This window comes from Astyanax mexicanus, chromosome 18, assembly GCF_023375975.1.
Source record: "Astyanax mexicanus isolate ESR-SI-001 chromosome 18, AstMex3_surface, whole genome shotgun sequence".
In the NCBI taxonomy this organism is placed as follows: Eukaryota; Metazoa; Chordata; class Actinopteri; order Characiformes; family Acestrorhamphidae; genus Astyanax; species Astyanax mexicanus.
In genome coordinates, this window is record NC_064425.1 from 7,944,425 (window position 1) to 7,957,363 (window position 12,939).

Sequence of the window (12,939 nt, forward strand, 5' to 3'; positions counted from 1 at the left end):
CACTCTCTCTCTATCTCTCAACTAACTGTCTTTTGCCTTATTCTCTCATTCCCTTTTCCCTCTATTTCCATCACTCTCTCTCTCTCTCTGTCACACTCTGTCAATCTTTCTCCTGATCTCTCTCTCACACAATCTCTTTCACTCTCTATCATTCACTATTTTTTTCTCTTTGTCTCGTTCAATCTCTCTCTTTATGGTTAACTCTCAGTTCTTTTCTGTCATTTATTTTGTTATTGCCTTACTCTCTCTTTCTCTCTCACTCTCTTTCTTTCTCTCTCTCTCTCACACACACACAAACACACATTTAACTCTCTTTCTCTCTCTCTCTCTCTTGCTCTCTCCTAATAGTCTCTACAGATAGCACACTAATGACAACCTTTACCTCTACTCTCTCTCTCTCTTTCTCTGTCACATTTTATCAATCTTTCTTTTTCGGTCTCACATGCTCTCTTACTCCCTATCTTTCACTATCTCTCTCTCTCTCTTTCTTTCAGTGTCTCTCACAAGCTCTTTCACTCTCTCTCTCTCGTTCACTATCTTTCTCTTTCTCTCTCTTGTTCACTCTTACTCCTTCTCTCCCTTTCCCAAGTCTCTGTCTCTCTTTGTCTCTCTCTCTCACCTAACTCTCTCTCTCTCTCTCTCTCTCCAAATTGTCTCTATAGAAAGCACACTAATGACAACCTTTCTCTCTCTTTCTTTTCTCACACTCTCTCACACTTGCCTTTTCTCTGTCTTGCTCTCTCTCCCTCTCTCTCCCTATCTTTCACTATCTCTCTCTCTCTAACTCTAACTTAATCTCTCACAAGCATTCTCTCTCTCTCTCTCGTTCACTGTCTTTCTCTTTCTTTCTCCTTCTCTCTCTCACCTAAGTCTCTGTCTCTCGTTCTAACTCTCTCTCTCTCTCTCTCTCTCGCTCTTGCTCACCTAACTCTTGCTCTCTCGCTCTCTCTCTAACTCAACCATGTACCTTTTCTCTCTCTCTCTACCTCTGTTTTTTATCTTCCACCTAACTCTCTCTCTCTCCTAATTGTTTCTACAGATAGCACACTAATGACATCCTTCCCCTATACTTTCTCTCTCGCTCTCTCTCTCTCTCTCTCTCTCTCTCTCTCTCTCCCTCTCTCTCTCAACGATGTAGCTTGTCTCTCTCTCTCTCAAATGACAACCCACACTGTTTCTCTCTGTCAGGTGAAGCTGAGCTGCTGTGACAGGTTGTGTGTGTGGGAGAGTGTGTGTGTGTGTGTGTGTGTGGGGAGGAGTGTGTGTGTTGAGAGTGTGTGTGTGTGTTACTCTCGCTGTTCGACAGGGGAGCAGCATGTTCAGAGCTCACCCCGTGACCCACACACTCCTAGTGGATTTGAGAAGACGACACTGACTGCATGTGTGTGTGTGTGTGTGTATGTGCGCGTGTGTGTGTGTGTGTGTGTGTGTGTGTGTTACCAAGCGTGCACTCTGCTTCACCTCTTGCATCTTTCTACTAGAATCCCCACTTTTGTGCTTCCAGTCAATGGCCACTTTATTAGAAACACCTACACCTTATAATGTGTTTATAATACGTCTCTAATAACTGACTAGTTACATGTTAATAATCAATGTAACTAACACTGTAAGTAAAAAAGTATATATTGTTACAGATTTAGTAATTTAGTAATTATATAATATATATATGTATATGTATATATGTATAATTAGTTGTGCGTAAATTTCTGTTTATTCAACAGCCCCTGGTATGTAATCAGGGCTGTGACTGTTCTGGAAAAATCATAATTTAGATTTTATCACAGGAAGGACGATAGGAGAAAGTATTGTATAACTGTATAACTGACACAGATATTTATGTGTAGTTACATAATGTATAGAACAGTAATCAAGCTAAACAATTGCAATCTTCACCAGTAGTTACAATGTTATTACATGCATTGTTAATGTGTAATTACATAGTTATTAGAGAGAGACATTAAAAAAGAAATCATTCCTAGTGTTTTCATGTGCGTTCACTTACTGGCCACTTTATTAGAAACACATTGGGACCTATCTTACTTCCTAAACAAGGTGCATTGCGATGCTCATTGCTATCTCACACACCGCTAGCTTACAACAGTCTATTTTCATGCATTCCACCTGCATTGTTTAAAAAGTAACAGTGTTTGTGAATATATCTATGTTGATGGGCATGGTGGTCATGGTGTATTGCTATCTTGGCCATGAAAAACGCAGGTGCACCATTGACTAAATACAACCTAGACAGACGTCAACAGTTAGATGTTTATTGCTATCTCAGCATTGACTTGTTGTTACACAAACATGGACATGCAGCAGTGCACAAACCCAACTTTTACACCAACAATAAATTATTGAAATAACGAGTGTGAACAAGCGGGTCAGTTTCCTCTGCTGTGAAGCGTTGGACACATCCAGGTAGCTGCACCTTTAAAATAGCAATCTGCCAAAGTCAGAGTGCACCTGGCTCTTAAAGGGAATGGCAAGTGACACACTGATTGGTTTATTTGACATTACGGCCAAAACACAGCCATTTAGAGCCGTGCAAGGTGTACTTTTCCCGTCATTACGATAGCAAAGACACGATAGCAAGACACACCCTGAATCAAGCTGAATGTGTGTGTTTGACATTTTACCTATAGATTACTAAAATAGGGCCACTTTATTAGGATGTGTTTCTGATAAAATGGCCAGTGATTGGTGGTTTGGTGGCCAGTGTGTTTTATGGTCTATTCCCCACAGCCTGATATGTTCCCAGCTACTGAAGGTGTTGCAACACAGGCATGATTAAACTGTGCCCTCTCAGGTCCTGTAGGCGCATATGCGTGTGTGTGAGTGTGTTAGAGTTGTCATTCTGTGGTCTTCCGGGGCAGATCCGTGTCTAATTGTTCTCAACTGCCTTCTTGCGTGCCCTAATTAGGAGCCTAATTAAAAGCCTGTCGTCCAAAGCTGTGCAGCGGCACGCCCGGCAGCTCTAGGGCGGCACCGGCGCCGTCAAAACACACCTGACAGGTGCAACACGCGAGCGCCGAGCGACGGGCCAGCTGCCAAACCGAAACCACGTTCCTCCAATCAAAATCATCTCCATTTCCCACCAGACAAACTCTAAAGCACTCAAACCAGAGCCGTCACTACAGATCCATTAATACGGTGGGCTAAGCTTTGACTAGGGGGGGTCCTAAGAGTAAGCCTCCCACTAGAAGAACTAAAAAAAAAACCTGCATTATGAATATATTTTAAATTTGTAATGATTCATGCTCACAACTATATGGGAAAAAATAAAAGCAGCTCATTTATATATATCAGGCATATACAGCTCTGGAAAGAATTAAGAGACCACTTCAGTTTCTGAATCAGTTTCTCTGATTTTGCTATTTATAGGTTTATGTTTGAGTAAAATGAACATTGTTGTTTTATTTTATAAACTACAGACAACAATTCTCCCAAATCCCAAATCAAAATATTCATTCATATTCATTTAGAGCATTTATTTGCAGAAAATTAGAAATGGCTGAAGTTTTTATGCATCCACCAGTCTTACACACTGCTTTTGGATAACTTTATGCCTGCACTCCTGGTGCAATTCTTCTTGATTATATTCCAGAGGTTTTCAATTTGTTAGGTTTGCAGGTTTGCACAAATAAATAAGCCCAGTGATTCGAAAATACTAATAATTACACACATTATCAGCCACCAATATCAGGATAAATAAATGAGCAAGTATAGTATTTTTGTCTCGTTTGTTTAACTGGGTTCGTTTTATCTACTTTTAGGAATTTGGTGATAATCTGATGATGATTTAAATCGAATTTATGTAGAAATATATACAATTCTAAAGGGTTCACCACTGAATAAATGTGATCCTGGGTGCTTGGTGTGGAAGGCATGATGTTCGCTTTACTCTCCTCAAAGCTGAACCTTCATGACCTATACTGCTCTTTCTTTACATCCCCTACTTTGAAGTAAAGGCTTATCAGCACACACACACAGACACACACACACACACACACACACACACAAAGCATCTATCCACTCTCAGACTCCCAGGTTTCAAACAATGATAACACACATACACACACACATACACACACTTCACCACCATAAGGACACACATGACCACCTTGTACAGCATCCCCCCCAAAAGACACACACCACACACACACACACACACGACACGGATCGATGCCACAGACAACATCTGATGACTTTGGTAAACACACACACACACACTCGGGGGGTCTGAGGAAAGATAAGAAGAAGAGTAACCACCCTTCCCAACTCCTACGCCACCCCCCCCTCCCCCCCCACACACACACAGATTGTATATACGTTCTATACATTATAGCACATAAGCTCATATACAACGTTTAGCTTGCACCTTTAGCTTAGATTGCATTACGCATTCATCACGGCATCATTTCCACAAGCTTCAGCAACATCATAAAATGTATTTCAGCCCCAAACCGCGATACCCCCTACACCATGTTTCACAGTTGGAATGAGGTTTTGTTGATGGTGTGCTGTGCCTTTTTTCTCCACACATAGCGTTGTGTGTTCCTTCCAAACAACTCAGTTTTGGTTTCATCTGTCCACAGTATATTTAGTATGAGTTTAAGCAGACTGTGTTTGTCTATTGTTGTGACCAGAGGTGGAAAGTAATGAATTACAGTTACTCAAGTTACTGTAATTGAGTAGATTTTATGAGTAATTTGTCATTTTTAAAGTAGTTTTTAAAATAGGTAATTTTACTTTTACTCAAGTACATTTTGACACATGTAATTTACTTTGCTACATTGGAAAACTCCTCGTTACTGAGTAAAAAATAAAATGCTGGGATAAACACAATTGTCTGAATTAAAAATATATATATTATTGGCGCGGATGCGCTGGCGCACGGATGCTCACACGTGGAATAACGAGGCAATAACGTCCTCATGCAATACAAACTGTGAGAGAGAGACAGAGCTGTCAGCTTTCAAAACTTCCACATCAAACCTGAGAAAGCATGTGGTGGTGAGTATTTTTATCATTAAACAATCTGCTTAAATGTTAAAAAAAAAAAAAAAACATTTAAAGCAGTTAAAGCATGGCAATTTTAAAAGTTAAAAAATAACAATGACCTGTAAAACTATAAAAACACTGTTTATAGTCGCCTATATGACCATAACTTTTTAACAGTAAAGGAAAAAATGGATCATAGAAACCTATGCCACTTCTTGAAAATGTTTTATGGGGTGGTCTGAACAAATACTGCCTGAAAGTTCCAGATTATTATGTGAAATAATAGTTAATTAAAAACAATTTAATTTATGATTTGTTGTACTTTTTTACATCAAATAATTAAAAGTAACTATGTAACTTTTACTCAAAGTACATTTTAAATTGAGTACTTTTTACTTTTTCTCGAGTAGATTTTTAGATGGGTACTTTTACTTTTACTCGAGTAGATTTTTTAGCAAAGTAAAGGTTTTTACAATTTTTTTTTTTTTTACACTTTTCTGTACTTTTTCCACCTCTGGTTGTGAAGATCAGAACACAGTTAATGACCAATTTATGCAGAAATCCAAGTAATCTTTAGAAATTCCAAAGGGATCACATCCTTTTTGTTGCAACTGTAGTGTATAAGGAATATATTTCATAATATATTTAGAAAATCTTGCTGAATTTCACAATACAGGTTTAGCACTTGTGCATTTATCACTGTGTGAACCCCTTCCCTTTCTTTGCCAAGATAAAGAGCGCTCTTCTCTTCTAAAGCAGGGAGAGATACAAAAGGATCAGAGAGCATTTGTCCATATAAATGAGCTACGCCAAGTTGTAAAGGTCAGCGTGGCTGTACTGCCATTTACAACAAACTTTAAAACCTTCTGTGCTTTTCTGAAGCTTTAAAAAAAACCTACACTTCTACTTTACAGCCGATTTTAAACCAACTGTGTATTTTGTATACATTTTTTGTTAAAGTAAGGTATACAAAGAATACAAATAGTTAGGCTAAAGCACAGCTTCCAAACATGATGGATGTAGTTTCATCATCTACAACTTAGCTAGCCAGGCTAAAGTACAGCTTTCAAACATGGTGGAGGTAGTTTCGCCATCTACAGCTCACAGTAAAAGCTAGCCAGACTAACGTACAGCAAACATGGTGCACGTAGTTTTGTCATCTACAACTCATAGTAAAAGCTAGCTAGGTTAAAGTACAGCTTTCAAACATGGTGGAGGTAGTTTCATCATCTACAACTTACAGTAAAAGCTAGCCAGGCTAAAGTATAGCCTCCAAACATGGTGGAGGTAGTTTTATCATCTAAAACTCATAGTAAAAGCTAGCCAGGCTAAAGTACAGATTTCAAACATGGTGGAGGTAGTTTCATCATCTACAACTCACAGTAAAAGCTAGCCACGCTAAAGTACAGCTTTCAAACATGGTGGAGGTAGTTTCATTTCTCTTCTAAAGTAGGCAGGGACACAAAATGATCTGAAAGGATCAGTGAAAGGAAAGTTGTGAAGATGGAAAGTGTGATCAGTTTTCTGACGCTTTAAAAAACTTCACTTCTACTTCTACAGACGATTTTAAATCAACATTATTTTTTTGTATATATATTTTTTAAAGTAAGGTAAAGTAATAATACACCATTTCCAGCCCTGCAGATTCATACATCTCGACAGATGTCAACCTAGAGAACAGAAAAGCAAAGGAGAAAGAGAAGCATCTTTGCTTTTCCATTTTTAAGATTCCATTAAACCTCACTAAACCTTAATATACACCTTACAAACAGTCTGTCAATTTATTCCTGCATTTAATTAGCACTTATCAATCTGTTCTTAAAATAATTATTCATTACACTGTTATTTACTTCAAATGCTGTTTTCGTTTTATTTTCACAGCCTTTAATGTATTTAATTATTATACAGTCAATTAAATGTGTTTTCTTTACTTCGTTCTCTTCATTATCCATAAAATTAACATTTTAATCACCTATTTTATGTAAGTAAACAAGCTCTAGTAGAAACGTGCTTTTGCTTGTATTCTTGTGTTCCCATGACAATCTCTTCTGCCAGTTTTGACACCAATCAGGCAGATATTTCTTCAGATATACTTTGTGAAGGAGTGATTAGGCTGTGTAATACAGCACTGTTTAGAAGAAGAACAATAATTCACAGTGAGAGCTAGCCAAGCTAAAGTACAGCTTCCAAACATGGTGGAGGTAGTCTCATCATCAACAAATTAACAACAATTTAGAGCTAGCCAGAATAAAGTACAGACTCCAAACATTTCGTTTAATCTCACAGGAAAAGCTAGTCAGGCTAAAGTACAGCTTCCAAACATGGTGGCGGTAGTGTCATCAACATATGGCTGTTGTCGTGTTACAGGATGGCTGTTCACTGTTCTCGCTGTCACACATACACACCCACACACCCCCACACACACACACACACACACACACACACACACACACACTTAGAGCTCCCAAACGGGTGAGGTAATCAATTCAGACAGCCTCAGGCGTTCTTCTGTTACTTAGCAAATAAACACATTCATTAGTGAGCTGCAGCCGGCTGCCATCAAACGCTGGAGGAAATGTAATCTGTCAGAGGCTCCGGGGCCCAACGTCACATTGTCCCTGAGACCCTAACGCTTTACACACACACACACACACACACACGTCGCAAGATGATCAAGAAGTGTTCAGTTCACTTATCCCCAAACTGCCGTTTACAAATCTGCCAAAAACACACACACACTGACACACACACACACACACACACACACACACACACACAAACAATGTGGCAAGAAGAAATGTTCAGTTCACTTATCCGTGTACACATCTGCCGGAAACACACACACACACACACAGACACAACGAAACACACCGACACATGTGGCACACACACCGACACACACACTGAGACACACCAACACACACACACACACACACACACACACACACACACACACCCCGTGGCAAGTAGACTAAGAAATGTTCAATTCACTTATTCCCAATCTGGTGTCTACACATCTGCTGAAACACACACACACACACATACACATCTGCCAAAACACACATACACACATACACACACACACACACAGTGACACACACACAAACACACATACACATCTGCCGAAACACACACACACACACACACACACACACACACACAGTGACACACACACAAATGCACATACACATCTGCTGAAACACACACACACACAAACGCACATACACATCTACTGAAACACACACACACACACACACACATACAGATCTGCTGGAAACACACACACAATCTCATGCACTGACACACACACAGTCACACACACCATAACACACACACCTACACACACAAACACACACACACACACACAAACACACCCATTGCTCACACAATGAGACACACATTACACACATAAACACTCACACACAAACCACACCGACACACACACACAGTCACACACACAAACCACACCGACAGACACACATACACACATACACACACATACACACACACACACACACACACACTGTGGCAAAAAGATCAAGAAAGGTTCAGTATACTTATCCCCAAACTAGCATCTACACACAAACACCTACACACACACACACACACACCATCTCACGCACCGACATACACTACCACACACACACAATGTGGCAAAAAGATACAGAAAGGTTCAGTTCACTTATCCCCAATCTGCCGAAACACACACACACACACACACACACACTCTTCCCCCCGGAACTGCGTCTGCACCCCCGCCAAAACCCACACTGAACTAAGTGTTGAAAGATACTTTGTTCTTGTGAGCGCGAGTGCAGAAGGCGAGATTCATCTGATATTAGAAGCCAATCTTTGTCTCAAAAACAGAATCTGAGATAATCAGTTAGTCGGATCAAACGCACTTTAATCCGCTCCCTTTGAAAACAATCTTCCGAGCCAGAGACAGAATTCTTCTGAATCCAACAGAAAAACCTCATTTACACAAATTTCCCTAAACTCTGAAAGTTCTCAATCAGCTCTGACAGATTAGCTGTGGAGAGAATATCAAAAAGATAGAGGTTCTCACTCTGCCTGACCCACCAGCATCTATAAACACAGTTAAACACAGCTCTGATTTATACAGAAACACTACAGCACTCAATACATACAGTGTTTCTGTGTTTAAACACAGCCTATAAGAAGACATTGTGGTTACTTTCTATATAAGTTTCTAGTGAGCACTAGATAATGTATTATTACAAGGCTTTAGTGTATTATTTTGGGTCCTCAATACAGTGTATTATTTTGTGGCCACATTATAACATCTCACATAGTGCTTAAAGATCAGTGATTGGGTCACATTGTAGAGTACATTTATGTAATAACTATGTAGTTACACATTAACAAGCATGTACTGACTGTGTAACTACTGGTAAAGTATGTAATGTTACAGCTTCATTGCAGTTGTACAGGTTATGTAATTACACTTGTGTCAGCATCAATTCTGACCTTTATTACCATGTAATTACATAACCTGTACCACTGTAATCAAACTGTAACAATTTATACTTCACCAACAATCACAATGCTATTATATAGGTTGTTAATGTGTAACTACACAGTAATTAGCAATATTTATTATAAAGTGGGACCAGTAATTGGTCTCAGCATATTAATTTGTGGTCTTAAAATATAAGCTCGACTTCAATGCATTATATGATGAGCTCACTATATTATCTCATGGTCTCAGTATATTACCTTATGTCCTTAATATACAGCTCTGGAAAAAAATGAAGAGACCACTTTAATCTCTGAATTAGTTTCTTTAAAAGTTTGAGTAAAATTAACATTCTTGTTTTATTCTATAAACTACGGACAACATTTCTCCCAAATTCCAAATAAAAGTATTTTCATTTAGAGCATTTATTTGCATAAAATGAGGAATGGCTAAAATGACAAAAAGATGAAGAGTTTTCAGACCTCAAATAATGCAAAGAAAACACGTTCATATTCATATTCAAGTTATAAGTTGCAGTTTCTTGCATATTGGCATGTTCTCCTCCACCAGTCTTACACACTGCTTTTAGATAACTTCATGCCTTTTCTCCTGGAGCAAAGATTCAAGCAGTTCAGCTTGGTTTGATGGCTTGTAATCATCCATCTTTTGATTATATTCCAGAGTTTTTTTATTTATTTTTTTCCAGATCTGTATTATCTAATGATTTCAATGCATTATCTCATAAATTCACTACATTATCTCATTGTCTCTGTATATTACCTCATGGCCTTTATATATCATCTTGTGGGCTGAAAAGAAAACTCACTGTCTACAGTAAAGTAAGTTTCACTAAAAGGACAAAGAAAAAGCCTTCTGGATTAATTTAAACCAAAGAACACTGTACCAACTGTTAAGCTTGGTGGTGGTAGCATTATGCTCTATTGCTGTTTTGCTGCCAGTGAATCTGATACTACAGAATAATAAAGCAGGTCTATCTCAGGACACACAAGTTTTCCCAATAACCTGAAACCAGCTTCCAATTTAAACCTAAGCATGCGCTCACCTGACGGACTGAGCAGCCTCCAGGTGATGGAGGGGTCCGGCCTGCCGTTGGCGAGGCAGCTGAGCGTCACGTTGCTGCCTTCATTCACATTGATGTCCTCTGAAACTCTGTAAATATTGGCGGGAACTGAAAGAAAGAAGAAACATATAGAAAATTCATATTTCTCATCACATTAAACACTAAAATCACACATTAATTAAAAATCAAAACCACAGAGACCTTAGATATATTCCCTGTGAAACTGTACAGAGTTTCTACCATAGAGTTTTTATAACGCCACCAGTAAAATAGCTCTTATAACGAATGACGGCACTGACCTTATGTTAAAAGAAGCATTTTAAGAGAAATATAAGCTGAAACAGACAATAATAATCTTCACAGGTATTAAGTAGGATTAGTGTGGGCAGGTTGAACTTGACATTTTCCTTTAACAAGCTTCAAATTTATTAGAAACACCAGCCTTGTGCTTCTACTCACTGGCCACTTTATTAGAAACACAAGATGTCATGTCACGATGATCATTGCTATCTTACACCCAGCCACCAGTCTATTTTCATACCTTGCCTCTGCATTGTTTAAATAGCAACAGTGCTTGTTAATACTGTATATCTGCACTGATGGGCGTGGTGATCTGGAATTGAGGTGTGTTCAGGTACATTTCTGCTGTATTGCTATCTTGGCAACAGAAAACACAGGTGCACCACTGACTGAATACAACCTAGACAGGCGTCAGATGTCAGAACAAGCAGATTTTTTTCAGTTTATTGCTATCTTGGCAACACAGATACTTCCAATGCAAGTACACCCCTGTTTGTTACACACACATGAACACACAGCAGTGTATAAAACAACTTTTACATCAACAACAAACAGAATACAAAACATACAAAATATGCTGAAAAGCGTTGGACGTGTCCAGGTAGCTGCGCCTTTAAAATAGCAATCCGACAGAGTCAGAGCACAACTGGCTCTTAAAGGGAATGGCAAGTGACACGCTGATTGGTTTATTACCTGTTACTACCAAAACACACCCATTATTAATTAAGAGAGAACATTAGTACATGTCTTTTGCATGTTTTGAGCTGCACAAAATGTACTTTTCCTGTCGTTATGATAGCAAAGGCACATTGACACACCCTAGATCAAACTGCAGCGCTGATGATTCCGCTCACTGGCCACTTTATTATAAACACCTACTATTACCCTGAGCTTCCATTTACTGGCGACTTTAATAGAAACACCTTCTACTATCTGGTCACTTTATTAGAAACACCTACTACTATCTGGCCACTTTATTAGAAACACCTACTACTGTATTGTGCTTCCACTCACTAGCCATTTTATTAGAAACACCTACTACTATCTGGTCACTTTATTAGAAACACCTACTTCCTTTTTGTGCTTCCACTCACTAGCCATTTTATTTGGAACAGCTACTAATGTCTGGCCAATTTATTAGAAACAACTACTACTATCTGGCCACTTTATTAGAAACACCTACTTCCTTCTTGTGCTTCCACTCACTGGTCTCTTTATTAGAAACACCTAATACTATCTGGCCGCTTTATGAGAAACACCTACTAAAATCTGGCCGCTTCATTGGAAACACTTTTTACTCTCTTCTGCTTCCACTCACTGGCCATTTTATTAGGAACACCAACCCAGTACTACTTCTATGCCAGTTTATTAGAAATTTACTTTTGTAGTCTGTGTTTCCAATAAAGTGGCCAGTGAGTGTACAGTGTGAGGGAGGTTTGTTGAGGCTGCAGTATCGCTGGAGCGTAACGAGAGGAAGGAAGTGCTTAAGTGCTTAACACCGAGTTAAAGAACTCAATAAGATGTTAATGGAATCCTCGCCGGTGGTGTTCTGGCACAGCGGCAGGTAGTGCATTCCATAAAATCAGCGCTAATCACTCACAAATGGGGTTTTAACTTCTTTATTTCCAGCACTGGTATCTCCTGGTGGGGGAAGGTTTGGTGCGAGAGCTGTGTGTGAAAGGAAGGAGCGAATGAGTGAAAAAGAGTTGCGCGAGAGCTGCAGTCAGCAGGGACGTCGCTGTCAACCCTCAGCCAAGATGTAGTCGGGTTAACCCATCCGTAACAAACATAAAGCTTCTGAAGACGGTTTTGATGAACGTTGGGACCGGGCCCGCATATTCATCACCCGGCGGCAGCGGCGGCTAAATGAAAGGCTTCCGCTCTCCGGTTGTGATTTAGCCCCGCCGCGGTTTAGCGACGGACAAAGAAAGACGAGGCGGCGAGGCATGAGCTGCGTTCGGCGGGAGAGGGAAGAGGTGTAGCGTTTCTCCACCGGTCAGCATTTCAGCCGCGATCAATCACTCGGCGGGGGACGTTTAATACATCACGACGGTGCCGCGGAGGAGGCGAGCGGCATCGC

At 39.6% G+C, this 12,939-nt stretch overlaps 1 protein-coding gene across 3 annotated transcripts in view; it reads right to left on the minus strand.

Annotated features, from left to right (window-relative positions):
• LOC103041663 (limbic system associated membrane protein) overlaps window positions 1-12,939 on the minus strand; it is a 1,356,419-nt gene that overhangs the window by 48,800 nt on the left and 1,294,680 nt on the right. For all 3 annotated transcript variants that reach the window (XM_049467007.1, XM_022669057.2, XM_022669050.2), the window contains one exon: window positions 10,542-10,667. In XM_049467007.1, the coding sequence (XP_049322964.1) occupies window positions 10,542-10,667 (126 nt within the window). The remainder of the gene's footprint in view (window positions 1-10,541; window positions 10,668-12,939) is intronic.